This window comes from Rhinoderma darwinii, chromosome 9 (assembly GCF_050947455.1).
Source record: "Rhinoderma darwinii isolate aRhiDar2 chromosome 9, aRhiDar2.hap1, whole genome shotgun sequence".
Taxonomy (NCBI): Eukaryota; Metazoa; Chordata; class Amphibia; order Anura; family Rhinodermatidae; genus Rhinoderma; species Rhinoderma darwinii.
Window position 1 is genome coordinate 55,356,787 of NC_134695.1, and position 26,504 is coordinate 55,383,290.

A 26,504-nucleotide genomic window follows, 5' to 3' on the forward strand; every position below is an offset into this window, starting at 1 on the left:
CTTCCTCAGTCTGGCTGTAGACCTAGAAATACATAGGTCCAGCCAGAATGAAGAAATGTCATGGCAAAAAAGCAAGACGCATCCGCAGCACACATAACATGTGCATGACAGCTGCGGACTTCATTGCGGAACTTAGAATCTCCATTGAAGTCAATGGAGAAATTCCGCCATGAGTCCGCAACCAGTCCGCCACTGCTCCGCAACAGACAGAGCATGCTGCGGACACAAAATTCCGCTCCGCAGCCTATGCTCCGCAGCGGAATTTTACGCATTGTCTAAACGAACACTTCTAAATAGAAGTGGAAGTCAATGCAGAAACGGCTCCGCTGCGGATTAACGCTGCGGAGTGTCCGCAGCGGAATTCAAGTGAAATTCCGCCACGTGTGAACCCAGCCGTAATGTAAGACTTGCATGCAGCAGCTCGACCATGGAAACCCATGTCATGTAGCTCCTGGTGCAGTTTTTGTGAGGATTTTAATGTCAGAGGAGGTTTGGGACTCGGCGACTCTGCTCTGTAACTAAGTGATCTACCACTTCATGGCTGAGTTGCAGTGGTTACTAATCGCTTCTACTTTGCAGTAATACCACTCACAGTCAATCGTGGAATATCTAGGAGGGAAGAAATTTCACAAGCTGACTTGTTGCAATGGTGACGTCCTATTAAAGGACCACGCTGGAATTCGGTGATCTCTTTAGAACGACCCATTCTTTCACATGTTTGTAAAGACGACTGCATGGCGAGGTGCTGGATTTTATACACCTGTGGCAATGCGATTGAGGCTAGATGCTTCATTTTTTATTTTTATTTTAGATGAATTGGAGCATTACAAATATGCCTACGTAGTAAAAGACGTTTTCAAAGCCTTTAACCCAGAAAACAAAGAGATAAAGAAAAAAAAAATACTTTAATAACAACAACTATAAAAATAATGTATTTAAAACATATTTCCGACTAATAACAGACAGGCTATTTACAAGACGCAGCTCTGTACACACTTATAGTACACACGGAAAAAATTATATTAATAACACAGGAAACCAATATTTACAGCTTAAAAATAAAATCGCGCTCATAATGATCATTCACAGAAACCATTAGTAAAAACCATGGCTTACAGGAACCTCTTAAAGTTGTAGATGTTTTTTTTTTTTAAATTGGTGCTGGGATCTCCAGCTATAATGCTAATGCTTTTTACATTACCGCAACGTGTGGGGAAATCCTGCACTGCCAATAAAAGCGTTTGCATGAGTAGTCGGTGTCTAACAATGCATTTTCAGTGAAAGGGAAACAAAATGCACTTTGCTAAAGTGAAATGTCATGGAAAACAGGACAGGGAAAGTTAGAAAATTGTCAGTATTTAAGAAAAGCTGCTGTCTGTGCACCTTATGAGCATGTTCGGCCAGTAGGAAGTGATCACATATGTGGGGTTAGAGGACAGTGATGTATATTCACTATATGTATTGGTAGTTAGCTGGATATTTGAAGGAAAAATATAAAAAATTATAGGTAGGAGAATAAATTTTTTCCCCAGAAAATGCATAGACAGTGCCACTCTTGTCCATAGGTGGTGTCCGGTATTGCAACTCAGCCACAATCAATTACAAAACACCGAGCTGCAAAACAAGACGCAGCCCACGGAAAAGAAAAGCGCTGTTTATAGAGGAAATAAAAAGTCAGTCAAAACTTTACCCAAAATTTGAGGTTTCACTAGAACGAAGCCCAATATTGAACACTCTTATCCCATAGAAGCCAGAGAAGCTGAGATCTAGGGTGCCTGCTGCAGGGTCCTCACATCGAGCAACTGCTTTGGCTGCCACTGAAGTAACTAACATGAAGGACAAACAGCAGTCCATAGTAAATTTGATCAGAGTTCCCATCAAATTAGAGCTATTATTGTAGTCTCTTTGACCATGAAGAGTCACAATGTGTTTTTTAGTCATCACGAAACAATAGCAACAGGTAAAACCGGCCGGTTTCCGACCCTCCTTCCTCTGTATGACAGGTAGGACCAGTGTCAGAACCCGTGACAAACAGCAGTATAGATCAAAGCTTCTTCAACTCCTGTGTATATGAATTGCGGGAACTAAAGTCCACGTAAATGCTTTACTAAATACACAAATTAAAGAGGACCTGTCACCCCTCCTGACTTGTCTATTTTAGTAAACAATTGTATTACCCATAAGATAACAATTCTGGAGCATCTTTTCTTGGATCTTAACGTTGTGTCATTCCTCTTTTATTCTTCCTAGAAATGTATGAATAGATTGACAACTGGGTGTTACCAATTGGGGGTGTGTCCCTACACAGACTGACAATGTCCAATCAGTGCAGGCAGAGTGAGATTGTGAAGGGACACACCCATTTAACAAGGGGAATGATGGCACCCAGTTGTCAATTTATTCATACATTTCTAGGAGGAATAACAGAGGGATGGCACAATGAGACGTTCGCAGAAAATATATGTTCCAGAATTGTAAAGCTTTATTCATACGAACTTATAAATTGGCCATGTGACGGCTGTTCTTTTAACAGCTGTCACACGGCTGCCTATAATCCTATGGGGCTATTCACACTGTCATTGTTTTTGTCCTATTTTGGTCCGTTTTCAAGTCTATGAGGGATCCGTGAAAACGGGTCCCATATGGGTGCAAATCGGCCGTGAAAAACTGCAGTTTTTCACACAATCGTCTGAATAAAGCTTTATTTAATGGAGAATACAAGTATTAAGTAAGACATGAGAGGCGACATAACCGCTTTAAAGATACGCCTCAACGCTGAACACTGGATAATCCAGAAAATGCCTTCACTGGAATACCACTATTTACCCAAAAGCGATCTTAAATCTGGTAAATAGATTCTCCCATATCATCCGAATTGCTGACAAATTGTGAACTGATTAACTCAATGGCAAACCGTTCATTCATCTCTAGTTGTGAATATTTCCAAATCATAATAAAATTAAAAATTGGGCTAAAAGGTGTTAATGTTGGACTTATTATGCAAAGCAACATTATTTTTTTAAAGAAACATTTCAAGCAAAACTGATCCCTGTGGTCTGCTCAGTATGGGGTGCAGCATGACACCGAGGTTCAAAGAACGCCAAAGAGGGAATCCCTGTGTCATGCTCCGCCCCCTTATGTCCTGCGCTAAGTATAACAATGTATTCGTTTTGCCCGGCGTGTTCTTTTAAGACTACAATCTACTTCGTAAGGCAAACTATAATTCCCCATAGCTTGTGCATGTTAGAGGAAACAGATGGCATCCATCCTCTTCTACAAGTACACTGGAATCCAAGAACTAGTAAAGCCACACAGTCATCTTAAAACCAAACTCTGATGGCGCAGTCTTCGCTTACAAACTTGGCGAGGCGTAAGGACGGAAGAAAATTAAAATACTAAAAAAAAAAAAAGCACATTAAGACAAGTTATTCTGTGTTTTTGTACATATAAAATGTATTTTTTGTAAGACATGACCAGGCTTTCTAGTTCTTGAGCTGGAGAATGTGTTCCAGATGTGTCAGACTATTTTTTCTTTGCGGCTTGTAAAAACTGCTGAGATGATCCAAGGAATGAGAAAGGTTTCCTTTTAGAACCTGCTATATTTCCTTCCGAAATACTCCTGGGCAGACGCCTTTGTGCGATGCTCTCCTTGTTCTTTGATAACCCTACAATGGAAAAAATATTTGGTGGTTAACCGCAGTGGAACACCACAAAGGCACTTAGGGTTTGTAGCTATATGAATCTAGATTTGTAAACAGCTTTGATTCAAAGGACGGAAAATTCTGTATATTTACATGAGTTCCCATATTCATCAACTTTAAGGGGTTGTATGGGATTAGAAAAAAAAGGGGGATCTTCCCATCAGGACAACCCCTGTCCATATGCCCTATATTCCCACTTGGGACCCCTCTCTATGATCCAGAATTGAGAGCCACTATATAACAGTGGCTCCTACTCTGGCAGATCTGGCATGTCCATGCACTACATTGTCGGCCATTCATTTAAATGGCCGGCATGATGCGCTTTCCACGGTAATAACCGCTTACTGCCAGGGTTAGAAATGGTGGCGATCGGCTGATTTACAAAAATGGGTCGTCTTCATATTACAACCTGTTTAATGCTAAATATAAAGTTGTACCATTATAATAGATCTATATGGTGGAATTTCTGACATACAAACTCCACAATATATTCTACTCTCCAAGATTGGTTTGTTAAAATACAAAACTAAAATCTTCATTAATCCTCACATCCCATAAAAGAAAAGTAAAGCCATAAACAAGATGAAGATCATCCGCAAAGGCCGATTTCAATCGTTTCAGATTATCTAACTTTAATTGGTCATGCCGTTTTGCAGACCTGACCAAATAACGGCACATAATTTGCTGAAATTTTGATCTGCGGCGGTGGAGATTTTTCGTCAGTCAATCGCACATTACAAATGATCAGCCGAATAACGATTATTCTTTATTTATCAGCCTGCAGCACACACAGCCCATTTTTTTAATCTAATATGTATAGTGACCTTGGAAGAGGTTACACAGAATCTATCCTGACAGAAAATCCATCCTTAGGAAGGCAGATTTACTTATATACTTTCCAACGCCATACTTTAACAGTCCCAATTCTGAAAACTGGACCATAAGGCAAGGGCTACATGGTGACTTTGGCGGCCTGTGTTGCAAGTAAGGAAAGTGAATGTGGCGGTGCTGCGAATTTAATCGCATGTAGCCGCTACCATGACACAACAGTTGCAAAAAATCCGAACCGGTCAGATAGATAGATCTATCTCCACACCAGGTCTTTTAGAACAGAGAATCTGCCATTTCAGAACATAAAGGACATATCACCGTTAGACAATATTTTAGATGACTGATTACAGCAACAAACCATTAAGATGATAACCTGGAAATGTCAGGCGTCCACCAGACAGTCAAAAGTGAGAGATTCATATCATCATTTATCACTTGACACTCACCTGCTGCCCTTTTCACTCTCAGTGCTTTGCAGTTGATGGGGATGTCCTGCTTGACGCGTTTCGGTACAGGTAGTGTTACATTCTCCTCTTTTACAGCACCGCTGGCAGCAAGACTGAAAATACACAAGGGAAAAAAAAAAATGCAAAAATCACTGGTACAATCTCTGCGTTATCGGGAAGTTTAGTTAGATTCATCATTTTAGAAAAAGTCTCTTTCCAGTATCCAATACAGCAGAGGAGAACCTAATATGTCTGGGTGGCTGCTTAGTAGTTAGCGTCATATCCAGTGGGTGACTATGCTAGCTCTACGCGGTTTAGATCCAGTGTTATCCTATATAAAAAAGGGCTGGGGGCTACCACGTAACGGGCCGTTGCAGCCGAAACATAGAGCTAGATTGTTTACTATCCAACATTTCTGATTTCATAATGGCAACAGCTTATACTCCAAAATAAAAGCCCATATTTACTTTTTAAAGCCCCCGCCACTGCAGTGTAGACAGGCCTGTGTCTCCATCGGTCTCTGTATACACAGTGACGTCAATACTGAGGCAGGGACCACGAGACCATCTAAGCTGGAGTGGACTATAAGCAGCTGCCAGGAGATGTCCAGGCATCCTTTAAGTGAGATTTTCTATTAGATTTGGCTCAGGGCGCGGATATTACTGCCACCTATAGGTATAGGAGTGTTGTGGATGTGGCCCTGTGGTGCCTCTCAGCTATTCACCACCTGATCTCTATCCTATAGAGACCTATCAGGCAGGAAGGTAGCCACAGGCCATTTTATAGGCTATAGACTATTTTACAATATCTTGTGGTGTGAAGTCAAATTGTAGACGGCTGTGCACACATTTTATATGGTTAACATTAGGTTTTTTTTATTTAAAGAAAATGAAACCCCCTTCTACATTCGTTCAATTTAATATTTGCAACTATTTACTTTGATAGTGGCCAATATCATCAGTATTATATAAGGCATAAGCTATACTTTTACTACTTATAGCCACCAGCAATGCCTGGTATTTGCGAATATATATATCACACACACATATATATATATATATATATACATAAACCACTTGATCATGAAATACAAGAAATGTAACTCACCTTAATAACTTTCTCTTTCTTTCTGCAGCAGAAGTCATTGCCATATAGGACGGCTTTTCACTTAATTTTCCTAGATTCTGGCTCAATAACGATGGGAGTCCTAGTCTGAAACGATAGAATTGGTCACCTTAATAAAGACCGCTTATGTATGATATGAACATTTCCTTGTGGGGTCCTGCCAACACATGATAAGTACAACACATGAGAAGTACAACATACGGTTAACTTCTATGGTTAGATCTGTCCTTAACCTGTTCAGAACCACATAAATCCATGACACAGGGTCCCGGGATTTAAAGCCTTGGCGCCACAGACCGTTTTCGTTTTTTCGTTTTTGCTTTTTTAATTCTCACATTTGAAGAGCCACAATTTTTTTATTTATCCGTCGATATAGCCGTATGATAACTGGTTTATGTGGGACAAATTGTATTTTTTAGTCACACGATTTAATGTGAGGGTGAAATTGAAAACAAACAGCAATTCCGCCTTCGTTTTTTTCAGCTTAGATTTAAAACATTTCTACGTGCGGTAAAAATGACATGTAAACTTTATTCTGCAGGCCAGAGGGACTACAAATGTATATATTTTATGTTTTACTACTTTTACAGAGTAAAAACACTTAAACACCGTCGCCATAAACGTTTTATTTTATTTTTTTAAGGACTGTTAAACCACCACTTGCGCAAAATCACTAAAAGGGTTGAGTTCTTTAGGACCAACAACTTCATCGTAGTGAATTTTTTCCTGTGGAGATCAGGCTGCATCTCCCTCTATAATTTGGGGGCGATAGAGGGATTGAGGGGATAATGACTGCGGGACTGCAGCAGAAAGGCCTTCATTTCTTGGTATTTCTTCTCTTTCTTTTTTATATGCCAGTATTGCAGAGAGGGCAGACAGTTGTTTAAGATTAAATTTTTGTGAAGGAATAATAATACATCATAACAGAATGATAACTTTATATTAACAAATAAAAAGACTCATTGAAGTCATGGCTAACTATTTCCTGCCCGTCAGCTCTCCCCTTCCACCAGGACAAGATTTATATTATTATATGTATAAATTGCTACATGTATACACACACATTCCTATTACTGCACCAGATAAAACAAAATCTTCCAGTTGTGGAGAATCCCTTTCAGGCATGTAATAATTACTATAGGCTTTAGGACCCAGTTAGACCACTCCAGAAACAATTTTGACTATCTAGTCCTTGCAGTAAAAACGAATAGAATGTAACTCAAAAACTTAGGCATAAGGGCCTGTTCACATCAGCGTCCGGGTTTCGTTCATGGGTTCTGTCAGACCTTTCCGTCAGGGGAACCCATGGACGGAAACCAAACGGAAACCATAGCTTCCGTTTGCATTACCATTGATTTCAATGGTAACGCTTCCGTTGCAGATGGTGTCCGTTTGTCTCCGTTCCGTAAGTTTTCATTTTTCTTGCGGAATCAATAGCGCAGTCGACTACACTATTGATTCCACAAAAATAACGGAGACCTTACGGAATGGAGACAAATGCAAACCATTTGCAATGGAAGCGTTACAATTGAAATCAATGGTAATGCAAACGGAACCTATGGTTTCCGTTTGCCTTGCCCTTGATGGGTTCCTCCAACAGAAAAGTCTGACGGAACCTCGACGCTGATGTGAACCGGCCCCAAGTAATGAATTTCTAGGCACGTTGGCTACCTGGCTTCTCAGATTTGTCCAACCCTGCTCTCCTATAAATATAATCAGTCATTTAATGCAGACATACTAATATGAAGACAAATCCTTAATACGGCAGTATTGGTAGGGAAGACTACATAGGAAGGAATTTATCAATAGCTTCGCGTCTATTTTATGGCTTAAATTCGCAAATCATGGTGCACGCCATCTATACTTGCCATTTTGGAAAAAATGCAGTGAAAAGTGGGCAGGATTTACTTGGAGCACATGCCTGTTTGTTATTTAGCGGAATTTCATTTTCTGACTTTAGCACAATCTAAAATGTGCCAAATTTATTTGGAGGCGTGCATGCTTTAATAAATTTGGTGCAATTCACTCAAACTCCATTTTGTTTTCAGACAGGCATATGAAACACCAGTCTTAGGCCGGGTTCCAAAGTAGCGTAAACGCTGCTGAGTTTCCGCAATGGAACACGGTGTCCGGAAATTCCGCAGCATTTACAGTAGCAGCAAAGTGGATGAGATTTGAACACACTGCACACTCTGCAGCGAAAACGTTCATAAATTATGCTGCGGCGTTAAAAACCGCACGTCGTCAATTTATGCTGCGTATTCGTTGCTCTTTTGTTGCGGGTTTTCCCCCATTGAACTCAAAGGGGAGGTAAAACCTGTAGCAAACATTGCAACTTTTGTGGCGGAAACGCTGCGATTCCGCCGCAAAAAACGCAAATCAGAACCATATTTTTGGTTTCAAAATAAATAAAATAGAGAACAGTAAGGCCCCATGCACATAAACTTATTTTGGTGGCCGCAATTCACCTGCAAATCTGTGGGTGAATTGCGGCCCCATTCATTTCAATGGGCCCATGCACACGACCGTGGGTTCCACGGTCCATGCATGGCCCAAGAGCCCGGGCACATAGAAATTTATGCACGCGGCTATGTGCACGGCCCGTGATTTGCGGGCGTCCCACGGGTGGCACTCTGCGGCCGTCCGACCCGAAAATCACGGCCGTGCAAATGGCTACCATCAGGTGCATGAGGCCTTAACCCCAGGGCATCACAGTGATGAATTCTTCTGTTCTCTTTCCAGGCCAGCCTCCTGGGATGACGTTTCATCCCATGTGACTACTGCAGCCAATTACAGACTGCAACGTCCCATGGGCTGCAGCGTCATCCACGGACCCGGGCTGCACGAAGAACAGAGGGATGTGTCCCTAGAACAACGACCGGGGGTAAGTATTAACTTTTATTTTGTCAACCACTGCTTTTGTATCGGGAGATTCCACCCGAAAACCTGCACAATTTGGTGCGATTTTTCTTGCGGAATTCCCAGCAGGTTCTAGGTTGGATACGCTGCGTACTTTATCTGACTCGTGGGAGTCGGCAGTCTTAATAAATCTTGATCTACTTAAAGACAAATACCTTTGCATGATGGTAGGAGGCCGAGTCTCTTTGCCCTGTGTATCTATGTGCAGGTTACTGCTGCCCTGAGACAGGGTAACAGTAGAGTCCATATCCACTTGTTCAGATCCAGTCTTTAATTTAAACGTGAAACCAAATTTCTGGGCCTCCTTGTCATGCGCCATAAAGCTGCTGGTACTTCCCAGATAATGGCTAATACTTGGGATATTTGTAACCTCTTTTGTAATGGTGATCGTTTTATTGAAGTTTTCTGGGGTGTAAACAATGGGGGTGAGCTCCTCGCTGATCGAATCTTCAGCATCGTTGCTTTTGGTAACTTGTGATGATGCTCCAATGTTTTGTGCAGCTTCTGGGGAATCCATGAGTTTTCTTCTAGTCCTCTTACGAGGGACAACAAATTCTACTGGCTTTGGAGGAATATTTTCCTTCGCTTCAATCAAAGGGCCATCTATAAAATAGTAAAAAAAAAAAAAAAAAAAGGTTACAGCAATGCATCATGTACTTCATTTAAGTTTTTATTAATTTCATATAAGTATGTAGAAAATAAATATTGCTTGTATCTTCCACCAGTCTAAGTAAAGGATGTAGTTGGCGTGCTTTGCGCCAAATTAAAAATCATACTCCTCTTCATAAATTTGCCACATTTTGAACTAAAAAAAAAAATCTACGCCGGTTATGAGCAGGTATAGATTTGCGCCAAAATTTGCACCAGTTTTACTTAGTTTACTTTAATGAATGTGGCCTAAACTATGTCTCCTTGGAAACCACGGCCACTTTTTAAATTTGGTAAGGGAGAAAATTAGCAAATTTTATAGAAAATTGTCACATCACCAGTTTCACCTTTTTTTTGTCACAGTTTACGTTAAAAGCTGGTGTAAACTGCTTAGTTAATGTTGGCCAATGTGTTTTCTTTAAAAATTTGGTCGCAACTTACGTTTTTTAAATATTGGTGGTGACATGAAAAGCATATACAATATAGTGAAGAGCATTGGGGAAAAAATAAAATAAAAAAAGTCACATCAATATGTTTTTTTATACTAGAAGAGTCTCCTAATTAATTCTGTCTGCTCATTTTTCAGGTTCGGGTCTTGTAAAGTTGAAGATAATCCTACAGTTCTGTTTTAGAAAGTGTCGTATTATCAGAACTTCTGGATCATCGGCTGCTGGAATAAATACATTTCAAGTTTATTCCAATAAGTGATTTACAATGTGCAGGAAAAGAGTTAAATTGGACGGCACAGAATGATTTCCGCCTCGTCACAAAGTAAGAACAAAAGCACCGCTCTGCCTGAACGCTAAACAAGACTTGTCTAAAATCAGGAGTATCACGAAAAATCTAAAAAAAAATTAAAACCCCTGAGCTTTTCCATCAGTTAATAGATAATATTTCTGGGAACAGAACAAGATTTTTATTAGAAACAGATTTCAGGCTCTTGTACATGGAAGTAATAGAAGGGTTTCCTTCAGTTTTAGTCTTGCATGAAACAAGCCGTCACCTGGAGCTAGAGCAGCGTGCTGCGGTGTTAGGCTCCGTTCACATCTGTGTTCAGAGCCTCCGTCAGAGGAGACATGGTCTTTCCGGTACAGGAAACCGGACGTTGCAACAAATGGAAATTGCCTAGTACTTATACAAACACCACTGCCCTCGGTCGCTCATTACACTGGTTACCGGTTACTTGCAGAATTGAAATCAAAACTCTTCTACTTGTCTATAGAGCTCTGCACCGTCATACATGTCCACTCATCTCCATTTACCAACCCACCCGTGCTCTTCACTCAGCCAACGACCTACAATTCTCATACTCCCTTATTATATCCTCTCACACTCATCTGCAGGACTTCTCCCGTGCTGCACTCATTCTGTGGATCTCGCTGCTCAAACATTTAGCGTGCAAAGCGGACGATGTCACATAACAATAGTCCTTCGCCTGAACACATGACCGAGTCGCATATCTCCACTCCACCCTTTCCTCAAATTGTTACCATTGTCTTATCACTCTGAACAGTGTATGCTCAGATTCTGGGTGGGTGACGAGGCTGGCTGCAGCTATATTTATATCCCCCTTGCCATCACAAGTGATGGCCCATCTGGATGAAAAATTTGTACCTTTTACCAATTGTGTCCCATTTCTCATTCCATTTAGATTGTAAACTCATACGGGCCAGCAACTCTCTCCTTTTGGCTCATTGTTTGATCATTTGATTTTATAACTTTGTCAGTTTACTTGGCTGTATTCACATTGTAGTTTGGAGTCTTAATCAGCAGCCCCGGCAAATTTGTTGGGAAAAATTGCGTTGCATTTCGGTCTCGCATCGGTGGTCGTACAACGTAGCCAGCAGACTATTGTGGCTTCCATTACGAAGGAAAGCCACAACACAAATGTGAACATAGACTTACTATCTCAATTGTGAAGAACTGCAGAACACGTTGGGGGCTATATAAAGATGATGGTTATTATTATTCATTAATACTGGCGACAGTGCGTGTGGTGTTTCAGCATCTTCCCCCCATGCAGCGTTCACCACAACCACGACGCAAGCGATGAACAGGCTGAAAAAATAGTTAATGAGTAAATCTGAAGCCCCGGTCACCTTTTTAAACAGAAACACACCGGAAAAAAAGAAAACCACAAGGCCCAATTGCCATATTTTTCCAATGTATTTATACCAAACTCCTCCATTGTGTGAGATTAAATGCAGACACAGGGCAATATATCATGGCCAATTCCCAGCACACATTCCTGTGAGGGGAGCCGCCATGCCTCAACACCCAGCAACCGGTGACTGAAGCCGCGTCATAGCCATTGCCCTATGTGAAAACATCAAAAAATGTATCGGAAGCCAAGGTGATGGTGTAAAACAGCATCACTACTGCACAAAGAAAACCAAAACCTGTAGTAAACAAGATGTTTTTTTTCCTTTTTATAATGGGTACCTTCAATGATGATGCTGGCCGCGTCTCCTGCCAAAAGGGACGATGGGAGACATAACCGGTAAAGCGGTCAGTCCGGTTTCTTAAGCAACCCTAAGAACCCTCTCCTGAAAAGGAGCTCTGCCGGAGATGCAACTGGTGTTATCAATAGAGGTTCCTTTTAACATTGGAGGAGATTTTATCCTTAGGCCCTGTTCACAAAGATTTTTTGGGCTCGCTTTTTGACTGGAAACCGCACCAAAAAATGTCCAAAAACGCCTCCTATTGATTTCATTGGGAGGCGTTTTTTTTCCCGCGAGCGGAAAAAAACGCTCGCTGGAAAAGAAAGCGACATGACCTATCTTGAGGCAGTTTCTGCCTCCAAAAACCCATTAAAATCAATGGCAGATGGAAAAAAAGCCTGTGGCGTTTTTTGACCAAAAACGCTTGTGTTTTTTCCCCCCCCTGACTGTTGAAGAAAAAGCCTCACAAAACTGTGTGAACTAGGCCTTAGTGTCGTAATTTTCGAGTTGGTGAAAATGACGCCAAATGTATCAATACGGCGCTTGTGGCATAATATATTTGGTGCAACTCACTAGGTGTGTTCGACGCATTTGTCTTCTTTACACCACCCTATGGGTGGTAGAGAACACATAATAAAATTGGTAGTCACCCCCCCTCCCCCGTTTTGATGAATGTAACAGAGAGGGAGACGAGGTAAATGACACACAAATGCACAACTGAAACATAATGCAAAAAAATAAACCATTTGCTGTGTGAATGGAAACAAACATCCTGTGTGAGAAATCATGGTAGCAAAAGCGGGGGTTGTCGGACAAAAAAAATCCCCTTTATAAAGCGGAGCCGGCTCAGCTGAACACCGGGTGGGTGAAAAAAGCCAGATCCATGGCTGATCCGCTTCTGTCGGCAGGGGAAGCCTCGTCTAGGGCATATGGACAGAGGTTGTCATCCTGGGACAAGCCCTTTAATTCATTACAAAAAAAATAAAAAATCTTCGACAAGTATATTAACAAAAATGTTTGCGGCATTCGGGCAACAATGTACCAGATTATTTACATCTATGAGAGATTGGAATATGACTTTAGAAAAAAAAAAAAAAAGCCAACGCTAATTTGATAACAAAGGCCATTAATCACCAACATCACATGCCAAGTATTACTCATATATGCAGCAAATCTTTACAACAAAGAGGCAGGACTGCCTGGAGTAACTATGGCTACCTATCTGTAATGTCAAAAGGAGTAGTGTGGGTGAATTTCAAACTCATGGTCTCTGTGGTAACCTAAATTTGTGCAACTAAATAAATATTAGCACCACAGATGTATTTGTTCACGTCGTCGATGCAGATGAGGTGTAAAGGAAACGGTACAAATCGGTAAAAGTTTTAGAAAAGTCAAAGCAGCAACTGCATTATTCTTAATCATCATCCCCACTGCGTCCTGGGACTGGTGCGGAGCTTTAGCTTCTTTAAAGGGTTAATTATTTGCAGAATAATGTGAAATGTCCAGTGAAGGGAGCGCGGCAATAAACTCCATCAGCAAAAAAATAAATATATTATATATATATATATATATATATATATATATATATATATATATATAGCTTTAGGTTACTAACCTTCAAACATTTTTTTTCCCTGGAACATGTACCAAATGAATGTGATATTAGTGAATTGTGGAGAAGCAGATACCCGATGGCTTTCAGGTTCACGGGTTTATTAGCCAAGTGATAGGGAATTGGACTATGTGCTGTACCCTGAGAAGAATTGTGCCGTTATATCCCATTATAACCCCATAAATGAAATCTTCTCATGTCGCTATGTCAAGTCAGAAGTTTGCTGCAACGATAGAATCACTTTAAGATACCTCAGTAGCTTTACATGGAGTCCTATGAAAAGTCGCTAGTAGAACACAGACACATTGTGTGAAATAACAAACCCCTTCTTCTATGCTACATCTGTCAATTCTAATGTTGTCCCCTAGGGTGAAGACTTTCAAAAACTCTATCCAGTCATTTCTAAGCTCTCTTGGTCTAACAGATGATCTATAAATCTGTACTGTTATGTGAGGTAACATTCCTTCCTACCTCTCTCAATGTTCTGCCAGTGATGGTCTCACAGTCGTAGTTCTAGCAGATATGAACCAGGAGGATCAGGATGAACAAAGTCACAGGTCCCTATCATATATTGGACTACTGCATTGCATGTTTGAAGTATTGTTATCCCTGCAGGGTTTAAGACAAAACTGCCTTTTTTAAATTTTTTATCGTGGCTCCACTTTGGAAAGTACTCCGATCCAGGCCGCCCTTATATCACGTGACAGCCTGACTCCTACTGCGTCTGCTGTGTGGACCGGATGTCACTTTCACTATGTAAGTCTGACTGGAATGCATAGTGAAAGTTACTTCGGGTCCACAAAGCAGTAGCTGTAGGTATCGGGCAGTCACGTGACATAACGCATACCAGGATCGGAGGAGATCATTCGGCAACAAAGCTCCTGGTAAAAAGATTACCTGCCCTACCTTTACCTGGTGTACTTTTCAAACTGGGGTGACGATAAAAAAACGTAATCGGCGTGCTACCTTTATGGTCTCTTGTACGCAGCCACATTAAAGATCTGTGTTGTATGGCATACACTGCTATAGTCCATGTACGAGGGCACACAGGGTTTTTTTTTTTCTAAATGATTCACATGAAATCGTGGCCTGATTACGGAGGAATTCTCGCCTAGAAGCATGGCTACTGGGGATAATATTGTGCCCTATAGAGTGCACATGTGCATGAGGCCCGACTCTTAACCATCCATCAACTCTACATATAAAACAAGCGTATAAACTTGCCTACCGAACAGGTGCTCACTTCTTGCTCTGTGGTCATAAGTGCCTAATTTCAAGAGGAAAACACTTGTTAGATTTTTCTATGTCTCCTCTTGTATGGCGTATTTGGTCCAGCGCTTCCCTGCGTCCTATTCCGAATGCCTAGGTTTCAATGAGCTCAGAAAAATAGGTCATGGCATTGACTCAGATTAATAAAAAAAACAATCTGTAAATTCTCACAACGATAGCAAGACAATCAGCAAAGGACATTACAAGCAGATTCTTCATCCACACACTTAAAGAGGCTCTGTCACCAGATTTTGCAACCCCTATCTGCTATTGCAGCAGATCGGCGCTGCAATGTAGATTACAGTAATGTTTTTATTTTTTTAAAAACTAGCATTTTTGGCCAAGTTATGACCATTTTTGTATTTATGCAAATGAGGCTTTCTAAAGTCCAACTGGGCGTGTTTAAAAGTAAAAGTCCAACTGGGCGTGTATTATGTGCGTACATCGGGGCGTGTTTACTTCTTTTACTAGCTGGGCGTTCTGACGAGAAGTATCATCCACTTCTCTTCAGAACGCCCAGCTTCTGGCAGTGCAGACACAGCCGTGTTCTCGAGAGATCACGCTGTGACGTCACTCACTTCCTGCCCCAGGTCCTGCATCGTGTCGGCCACATCGGCTACAGTTGATTCTGCAGCAGCATCAGCGTTTGCAGGTAAGTCGATGTAGCTACTTACCTGCAAATGCTGATGCTGCTGCAGAATCAACTGTAGCCTCTGGTGCCGATGTGTCCTCGCTCGTCCGACACGATGCAGGACCTGTGAGTGACGACACAGCGTGATCTCTCGAGAACACGCTGTGTGTCTGCACTGCCAGAAGCTGGGCGTTGTGTAGAGAAGTGGATGATACTTCTCGTCAGAACGCCCAGCTAGTAAAAGTAGTAAAAACTCCCCGATGTACGCACATAATACACGCCCAGTTGGACTTATACTTTAAACACGCCCACTTGGACTTTTGCAAGCCTCATTTGCATAAATACAAAAATGGTCATAACTTGGCCAAAAATGCTCGTTTTTTAAAAATAAAAACGTTACTGTAATCTACATTGCAGCGCCGATCTGCTGCAATAGCAGATAGGGGTTGCAAAATCTGGTGACAGAGCCTCTTTAAATAGCAAATCATTATATGCAGGAGTATTAATTTAATGATATGGCTGGAAGAAGCCAAAAGGAATGCCATTCATGCGAAATTACAAATTAAATCCGAATTCCAGTCAAAACCTGAAAGTTCAGCTTTAAGTGCAGTTACAATGGTTCTCAGGGGTGTTATAAATAAACACATGACTTTGTAACTCTTAGGCTCTATTCACACTGATCCTATCATATACGCTGAACATAACCATTGACTTCTATGGAGTAGACAAATTCCTAATATCCAGGTTGGCATCCTTTTTTTTTTAAATTATTATTCGTCAACTATGCTTTCAACACAAAGAGGTTAATCTTCATCCCTCAGGTGATGGGGGAGAATAGTAGCGATAAGGGGGGGGGGGGGTGGGGTGGTGCATGGCCGCAGTCGTTGTGCCACAATTGTGGAACAGGATCCCGTCTGAAACATGCTTCTTACTCTTAGGCCGGATTCACACTAGCGTGTAAGTTTTACGAATGCAAAAAATACAGCGTTTTGCGTGCGCAAAAGGCACTAAACAGCTCCGTGTGTCATGATCATATGGTGCGCAGCTGCGTGATTTGCGCGCAGCCGCCATCATTATGACACTCTGTTTGTATGTTTGTAAACAGAAAAGCACGTGGTGCTTTTCTGTTTTCATTCATAGTGTTACTGCTGTTGCGCGAATCACGAGCGTCCCACGGAAGTGCTTCCATGCGCTGCGCGTGATTTTCACGCACCCATTGACTTCAATGGGTGCGTGATGCGCGAAAAACGCACAAATATGGGACATGTCGTGAGTTTAACACAGCGGACTCACGCTGCGTAAAAATCACAGACAGACTGCACGGCCCCATAGACTAATATAGGTCCGTGCGAGGCGAGTGAAAATCACGCGCGTTGCACGGACGTATATCACGTTCGTCTGAATAAGCCCTTAAGACTGGCGTATAAAATAAATTCCCCCCACACTGTTTTTTTTCCTTACAAATGGGAGTCATGGTTGGCAACTGTAAAGAATGCTTAGACCAAACGATCATCTTAAACGCCAAACGTACACTGCAGTGCGAATCAAGCATGACTGGAATTCATTTCCCAAGAGCTTATCTTGGGGACTGTGGTTATGTGGACATATGTCCTCCATCTATGGACGTGGCATGCGTACATAAAGCTCTGAATATTCATATATCACCCTGGAAGTACTGTTTGTAGATATCCAGATATGGGAACTGAAGCAACTTTGCAAATAGTCTATATTTAAAAAAAAAATCTTAATTTGTTTTTTCTGCTCTTAGGTGTCTCTATGGTAACAGACTACAAACTCTCTAGTTGTGGTCTGATTCTGCAGTCATACTTCCCTCCATCCATACCCTAATTCTTCCTAATATACATTTGGTAGCTCCTATCCTCCCCTAGTAACAGCTATAGTCACTCAGAATTGTATCATTTACATCCATGTACATAAGGGATTTTGGATTGGTTTCAGAAAAAAAACCAAAAAACGCTATTATAGGGGTTGTTGAAGATTAGAAAAAAAATGGCTTCTTTCTTTATGAAACAGTGCCACACCTGTCCATAATTTGTTTTTGGATTTGCCACTTAGCTTTACTCAAGTAAATGGGGCTGTTCTGCAATACCACACACAGCCTGTGGACAGAGGTGGCAGTGTTTAAGAAAAACATGACTGCTTTTTTCCAAATCCGGGATAACCTCTTTAAGAACTAACTTAGAATTTTAGAAATAAAACCAGCATGGTTTTAAAAGGTGGACAGGTGGACATTCAATTTACAATCGTCTTGTTCCGTCACGGAGCTTTAGTATAACATTTTCACATCATAACATTAATCTGTGGTCTGTAACAAGTAAACTTTAAAGTGAACCAAAAAGCAACCTAGAAGCCAGAAGACGGACCATAAAAACGTCTGCCTCTTCTAAGCGGAGATGTTGGGTGATGTTTGAAGTGAGAGAGATCATTTTCTGGGAAGACAGCCCACGCTTTAACCGAAACTTACATGAAATCCAGAAAGAAGTAAACACACAAACTGCTAGTGATTAGCTTTATGATATGCAAGATAGCAAATTCCCTCGTGGCTGTGTTTGATGAAAAGAAAAAAAAAAAAAAAACTACCATTTTGCATAGAAACTAGACACCTACATTAAATATAATTAGTTTTGTGGGAGTCAAGAACTACAATCATAATGACTATTAGTGGATAGTACATGTTGACGGCAGATACCATCGTTTCATTACACAACAGACAAAGTAGCTAGAATAAATTCTGAGTCTTCATCCAATAAATAAACAATCACCAATGGATACAACAGTGAGATCTACCAAGCACAACTATGGTTACAACCCTAAGGCCAGTTTCTTGTGGCACCATTTTAATGTTCGTATTACGGCCGCAAGACCCGGTGGTTAGGCCGGGTGTTACGGACAAAATCTAGATGCTAAATGCGACCGTGTTATGTTAGTCTGCGACTAGCCTTATGGTTAAGAATGTATTTTTAAGATTACAAAAATCCATCTTATAAAGAACCAGTCATTATAATAAGGACATTAGTATGGTGCCCTAATAGAGTTCTACCAGTGGATACAATTACACCTAATAAACAGCCCCCAAAGTATCAAGCAGGAGGGGCTAAAAAGAAAGCACTTCCTGGCTCTGGGGAGGCACATGGTGCATCACATGATCTGTCTCAGCCAGTCAGCGGCTCTAAAAAGGAACATGTGATGTGACTCGTGTTTATGAATTTTCATAGATGTCACATGATCCTTTTCAGAGCTTCTGGCTGGCTGAGCGGGATCATGTGGTACACAACCACAGAATCATGGGATTCCACAGAACCAGGGAGGCTACTAAAAGACATACGAAAATGAGTTACAACTAGATTATTAAATGAAAAATTGGGCTTGTTCAGCTTGGATAAAAAGATGCCTTAGAGGTGATCTTATTAACATGTATAAGTATATGTGTGGTCAATACAAAGAACTAGCACATAAGGTATTCTTTCCAAGGACTCTACAAAAGGACCAGGGGACACGCATTGCATGTGGAAAATAGACGTTTCAGACATCAATATAGGAAAGGGTTCTTTACAGTTAGAGTGGTGAAGCTATGGAATGCCCTACCCCTAGAGGTAGTGATGGCAGATAATAGGTCAGCATTTAAAAAAAGGCTAGATGCTAATTTATTGAAGAATGGCATTGAGGGTTATAGTTAATCAAGCAATGAATAACGGGTAATTTATTGAGAAAGGTTGAACTTGATGGACTGGTGTCTTTTTTCAACCTATGTAACTATGTACAAACTACTTTATGCAAGAAAAACAGATGACGGGGGAATCCTACGACAATTGGCACTGAATTGGACATAAGTGTAAATTTTCTATTAGGATTTTTTATTTTTAATACTCAAAACACCCCCAAAAATAAATACAGATGTCTACGTGGATCACCTGTAATATAAATACCATATGCATTTTTTTTAATATTCCAATCAGGCCGTGCAGCTGTGCTCGAGCGTGAAACGGCAAAAAGTATAAAATGAATTTGGTGCGTGGTCCAACAAACCATCATAAGGTGTCAGCATTGTAAACTTTGCAGTGCATGGTAAATGTAGGACTGTTCAAGTATAAATGTATACAATAAGACGCCTAAGGTCCATCTGCCACCCTGGAACATACCGAAGAGGGAATCTAAAGTGTATTATACTGGGAGTTCACACCCGATGATGTCACCGGAACAACCTTCTTGTGGGAGACCACAATGTCTACAAGTTTCTTACATCAAATATTAAGCAGAGCTGCTGAAAATTCGGCATAAAATTCATAATGTTGACACATACAACCAGGTATATCATTTGAGTAAAGCTGGCCATAGAAAATTAAGTCTTCGAAGCGCTTAATTGGAAATTTTTGCATGTGACGGCACGCCGGTCATTGTAAATGGAAATAAAGGATTCATGATTGGCACCTAAACATAAACTATTTTTGTAGAAGGTTTATGGAGTAACTTTTTGGACAAATTCTCCAATGTTACAGGCTGTAGTCAATAAGAACTGGCAACAATATGAAGCAAAATTAGATCAGCTATTCTTGAAACTGAATATGCTGTAAACCCAACAAAATACGACGGAGGAAGTGGCCAAGTAATAAATACTTTGGTGCTGTTGTTGACAAGTGAAATCCATACAATTATGCTGGATATTAAATATGGTTCTTTAAATATGGTCTAATGACCACAGTTTAACAGGTGGCCGAGGGTTTTGTGATTTCCGTGCAAAGTCCACCTTCCGTTCCAACATATTGAACTGATTAAGACTAAGAATCAGATCCCCAGAAGGTGCAACTAGATCTACATAAATTCTCATTTAAATTGACGGGTATGGGGGGGGGGGGGGGGTCGGGGTGAATGTCCTAGCAGTTTTTTTTAGTTATTTGTTTTTTTTTAATAACAGCTAAAGCATATTGTGAGGCTTCTTGTCAGCACATTATTATATTTTCCACGGTGGATCAAGCTAGGATTGAGACCTTCAGTTTTCATGGCTTATAAAGTCTAACGGAAAATAAAATCCATCGTGGGACACAAAATATTGCGTCTCTCTTAATAATCTGAATTATAACCATAATTACCAATAGTAGTTTTATATTATATTACATTTGTTCAACTGCAAACCGTAGGAAGAAAAAACAGGGCGATTGTAGCGCTGTTAAACATCACAAACGGACTTCCGCGCTTCTGCTCCGAACCGGAGCCTTCATCAGTTCTCTAGGACCTGATGAAGGCTGCGGTTCGAAGCTGAAACGCGTTGTCCGTTACTTCCCAATAAATACTGCCATCTTTACTTGGAAGTCCGATTGTGATGTTTGGCAACGCTTCAATCGCCCTGTTTTTTCTTCCTACTGTTTGCATCTGAATTACGGCCGTTACTCACGGATCTGGCACCAGGGAAAGAAGCAGCTTGCATCATTTTAACTTATTCACAGGGTTGTGCCTGTTCAGCACATCCTGACCAGGTGATCAGTTCAACTTTATTTTATGTTCATCCAAACTCACTAAGGTTCCACGCTATGGAGCGCCACCTTTTTCTCTTTTAATCCTCAATTTGTTCAACTGGTCAGAATATTTATTGAATAAGATTTTGAATCAAGATCTATCGTTCCCTGTTATCAGCCATTTCAGGCTGGAGGAGGGGCTCACTGTAGTGCTCCCTAATCGGATTGCTAACAGTAAGTCTAGAAAGATATCTGTCCCTTGTGATCGCTAGCTTATATTTTCAGTCCTAAGACCATACTGCACCAAATAAATGCATATTTGTGAACGGTATCGGCAGCTATTTCAAGTTTAACCCCCTCCCGACATCCGCCGTATACACACTGCAGAGGTCGGGTGGGGAAGTATGGACCGGGCTATCCATAAGAAGTGTGTGTCGGCTGTATAAAACAGCCGACACTTCAATGTAACGAGCGGGATCCCCCTTGTTTAACCCCTTAGATGGGGTTAAACAAGGGGGACCGTGGCATATAAGCCATTAGAAACAGTGAGTCGGCCCCCTCTGACGTGCTATCGCTGCCAACGCAATTGAGGGGTGCCTATGGTTGTTATGGCAGCCTGGGTGCCTAATGAAGGCTCCCAGGTCTGTCATCTTTGTGCTCCTTGCCTCAAGCAGGGCTTAAAAGAAGCCTGTGAAAATTACAACATGCTAAAAAACATCAGTATTGCAGTATAGCGTGCAAGCGATCCAACGATCTCTGGTTGAAGTCCCCAGGGGAACGAATAAAAAAAGTAAAATACAGTAAAATAAAGTTGTGTGTGTATATGTATGTGTGTATATATATATATTACAAGTTCAAACCATCTATATGTAAAAAACATATATAATTGTGAAAAAATTTAAAGAAAAAGGAATTCCCTGTGAATCCATAACCCCTGGTGTAAAGCACAGATACACGTGTGGGCCCCACCTCTGAAGTAGAACATTGAGTGTTCCGGAAAGAGCTGAGCCGCACATTTAAGATGGGAATACCCCTTTAAAAGAGTGTTAGAGGTGATAAAAGGGTGAATTAAAGCTGAGTTCACATAAAGCTCCGAAGGCATATGCTGAACGAATCCATAGGCCCCCCTTCACCCAGTGTATCCCAAAAAGAGTGTCATTTTGGATTATGTCGAGCCAGTTTACCTATTTTGTTTTTACTGTATAGATTAGTGTATTAGACTACGCTATTCTAAACAGAGGAACACCGTAAAAAAAAAAAATCTATCATATATATATATATATATATATATATATATATATATATATATATATATATATACACACTTTGGGAGGCTACGGCTGACACATGCCACTATATACCCCCAATACAGAGGCATACGTCAAGGCCTTCCATTGGAGACATACATTGGGAAAACCTTCCAACAGAAGGCTCAAGTGCTATGTGGACAGAGCCTATGACTCAGGACACAAAACAGTCAACAGAGTAATGTGATTTGTGTAAGGACAACACGGCACATCCCTAAAGTCGTAGTAAAATCACGGCATTACCGCCACTAGGGCACCATGGCAACGCAGCTTTGCCCGCAAGTCACAGGATTACCATGCTGCAACTTGTTTCTCTATGGAAAAAAGGTCGCAAGGGACCATGTCGGATTGTTTACAATTGTCGTGCGGATATTGAATGAGGTAATGAATATAATAAAGACGACAGATTTTACATAGACATAGACTAAAAAGCAAAACATAAGGATTCTGTAAAATGAATTGAGTCTCATATCGGTCTGTCTGTCTCTCTAAACATGCACACAATGATCAATGCGACTACTTCACTACAAATGTTGAAGCCGCTCCCCCGAATCGTTGCTATAAATTTTTGTATATAATAAATTACGGCACGTCTAAGTGAAATGTCTAAAGACATTAGAAGTTTGATTTTAATATCTCAGTCATTCTGAAACTTTTTCTGAAATTATTACTTTCTGATCTTGCAGATGTTCAATTTCATTTTCCAGGTAAACCCAAGAACTAAAACAAAAATAATGCAGACTCTGAAGTATTAGTCATATATTCAGAACTCCTACAAGAAATAGCCGGAGACAATGCGAGCCGAGGGGCTAATAACGTAGCTGTGTGTCTGATATTTAGAAGAATGCACTTACTTTCGTGTCCAGTACAAGGCTTCACAGCGGGCACGGCGCATTGGTTTGGTTTTTTATTAACCTGTTTCTCTCCACCTACAAGAAAAATAACTTTGTTACATCGCAGTTGCACAAATGAATAAGGACAATCCCTATCAATAATGCAAGATTTACTTTCAATTTATCATCAGAGACAAAAAAAAAAATTATTGTAGCATAGTAATAGGTTGCGTTGAAACACTTTTAGTACACCCATTGAATTACAATGAGAAGCTTCAGTCTCTCTCTAAAAATACAAGACATCATGATTTCTCTACACAATTCCGGACGCTTTTTGGTTCTTTTGGTAGAGGCGTTGTACGGACCAAAAACTTTCTAAGAGCCTGAACATTACTTTGCTTGCCTCTCCCAGGAGAGCCGAAAAAGCAGATCAGAGTCCACGCCTTTGTCCAGCGATCAGTGGGGTTCTCAGTTTTTTTAAATGACAGGGTGCCTATAACATTGGCTACAGAACAAACAAATGTAAGATACAGCACCTATAATGTATCTAATAAATTATGTATCGTCCCCCCCCCCCCTTGCATGTTCAGTTAGTCTTTACTGTGGACTGAAGAAAAAATACGTGCTGCTAACTGAGAACAAGTTAAAGGGGTTTTCCATCTGAGAAAGTAACGGTGTGTATGATATTTCTAAGATATGGTAAGATACATGTCTTCACTTACTGATCAGTAAGGGTCCCGTATGTGAAAGGAACTACAACACAGCCCCATCCACTTGAATAAAAAGTGCTGTAGTTCCCGCTGGGAAAGGTGGCTGGGAACGCCGCTCTGCGGGGAAAAACTGAAGGGGCTGTAGTGCGAAACCATTGTTGAACCACCAATCAGAAACCTATCTTAGTGATATGCCATTACTTTCAGAGATGGGAAAACCCCCTTAAGTTATTTAATACCGGCTTCACTTGTATGCTGATAATAGCCTTAAAAAGGTGTCATTTTCCTGAGCCCCCATTCCTCCCACCTGCATGGCCGCAGTGAGGAGAACCTAGAATGGAGCGGAGGTTGAGCATGCGCGGTGCCGCTCTATTTAGAGTCTATGTGACTGAGTCTATGGAGATAGCCAAGTACAGCCATAAGACATTGAATGGAGCGGCAGGGCCCAGGCTCAACCGCCGTTACATTCAGGGCCAGACATACTCGTGTGAGCGCTCAGCCGCTTCGTTTCTGTTTTGGCTTTTTCCGGAAAGCCGATGTATCGGAGTACGGGCTCATAGATTTTCTATTGAGCCCGTACGCCGATAAATTGATTTCCGGAAAAAGCCGAACAGAAACGAAGCGGCTGAGCGCTCACACGATCACTTCTGCAGCTTTCTTTTAGCGATTGGTGGGGGTCTCAGTGTTCAGGACCCCCACCAATCAAAACTTCTGACATGTCACTATGACAAGTCAGAAGTTTGTTGAACGTTTAGTTAGCCTTTAATACACCTTGCCGCTTGGCTCATGATCACGAGTATTTAATAGTCTGCTAAATGTATGAATGCCCAATTCATTGCTTCACAGGGCATAAAGGAGCAAGAAAACATAATGCATTAAGGCCTTGTTCACACAAGAGTTTTGTTACACGGTTGTTGATGCAGAAACCGCATCGGAAAACGCACCAAAAAAACCGGCTAAAAATGCCTCCTATTGATTTCAATGGGAGGCGGAGGCGTTTTTTTCCCGCGAGCGGAAAAACTGTATTGTGGGAAAAAGAAGCGACATGCCCTACCTTCGGGCGTTTACGTCTCTGACCTCCCATTGACATCAATGGGAGACCGTTTTTCGTGGCGTTTTTGCCTGCGGCGCTCAATGGCTGCGGACAAATATCGTGGCAAACGGCGTGCAGGCAGATCAAATTCTGCCTCAAAATTCAAGACGGAGTTTTGAGGAAGAATTTTCTGCCTGCAAAAACCTGTGTGAACAGAGCCTTATAGTACTGAAAAGAAATGCATAATAATAGATTTATCAGCTTATTAATGGAGCAAAAACAAGCATAAAAATAAACAGAGGGCAAAAACATCAAAACTATATATTACAACGATGCGAAGGTTTTCATTTCCTGAACTACGGCCGATGTTAGTCAAAAGGTAGAGCTTTATTTTAATGATCAGATAAAACAGCATAGTAGATCTTACGGCATGGAGTGGTCTGTGTGTATGACAGATGAGGAAAGGACAGAATTGATGTAATATCCGGCAAATCCATTTTGTTCGGATCTACGACAATTGTCTGGTCGGCCCATACGACTGCCTTCTCTCTATGGACCAGGTGCTTGAATTCTTGGAAATCAGACTCTACAACAGCATCTGCTAATCCAGCCTGTTGTAATAATTCATATTGCCTCCTGAAGGCAGGCAGAAAAGTATTGAGCAACCTGGACAAACAAGAAGTAAAAATGATCAGCGAGACGTATACATTTTGTCACCAGAACACAAAGCTAGCCATGGATGAGATAATATTGAAGATCAGACCGTGGATTTCCAGCGGTTGAAACTATTTAACATCATTGTTATTAGCAGCCAGATATCCTAACTGCATCAATTACAAGGTGGTCCGTATTGTTTGCCTACTAGTAGTTTTTATTTTTGATTATGCGTTCTGTGGCTATTTTGTGTGATTAGACGTGTATAGGGGTACAGACTGCACTGCAGGTTTGTAATACAGACCACTAGGCACTCCATGTGAACTGTGTTATGTATTGTATATACTCTACGTAACGCATCGGAGCAGTATACTTCACACTGGGTAAATTCAGAGGTATGCAGAGGTACAGTATGGGTCCTTAGATTTTTTTGGGAATGGTATACGGGATCCTAGATATGGCCATGTGCATTGGGCCTTATATGGATACTATTCTTTTAGCATTTTAGGATGGGTTCTTCCATTTAGGCTAAAGTTAAAGGGGTTTTCAAGGATTAGAAAAACATGGCTGCTTTCTTTCAGAAACAGCGCCACACCTGTCCATGGGTTGTATCGGGAATTACAGCTCAGCCGCATTCAAGTGAATGGGGCTGAGCTGCAATACCGCTCCACAAATTATTAATATTACTGTGGGTAAAATTCTCAATGTACACATTCATCTTTCTCAAGGGATTGTTTATTTCCTGTGATTGTTTGCTTGCATAGGTTAAAATATCTGGAAATATACATCTATTACCAGCTTATTGCGAGGGTGTTATGCTTCATTTTAATTTTTGTGGTGGCGCTGTGAGGGAATTGAACCTTCGAGGATTCC

The 26,504-nt window shown here is 41.1% G+C and overlaps 1 protein-coding gene across 3 annotated transcripts in view; it reads right to left on the bottom strand.

The window, feature by feature from the left end:
• Nucleotides 1-886: 886 nt before the first annotated feature.
• The window catches only part of KIF18A (kinesin family member 18A), a 76,945-nt gene continuing 51,327 nt past the window's right edge, over nucleotides 887-26,504 (bottom strand). For 2 of the 3 annotated variants that reach the window (XM_075837725.1, XM_075837724.1), the window contains 7 exons: nucleotides 25,405-25,643; nucleotides 23,256-23,330; nucleotides 14,952-14,990; nucleotides 9,178-9,625; nucleotides 6,086-6,190; nucleotides 4,979-5,091; nucleotides 887-3,665 (listed from right to left, as the gene is read on the bottom strand). In XM_075837725.1, coding sequence (XP_075693840.1) covers nucleotides 3,523-3,665; nucleotides 4,979-5,091; nucleotides 6,086-6,190; nucleotides 9,178-9,625; nucleotides 14,952-14,990; nucleotides 23,256-23,330; nucleotides 25,405-25,643 — 1,162 coding nt within the window. In that variant the 3' untranslated portion in view covers nucleotides 887-3,522. The remainder of the gene's footprint in view (nucleotides 3,666-4,978; nucleotides 5,092-6,085; nucleotides 6,191-9,177; nucleotides 9,626-14,951; nucleotides 14,991-23,255; nucleotides 23,331-25,404; nucleotides 25,644-26,504) is intronic. The other variant, XM_075837726.1, reaches the window with a different exon arrangement.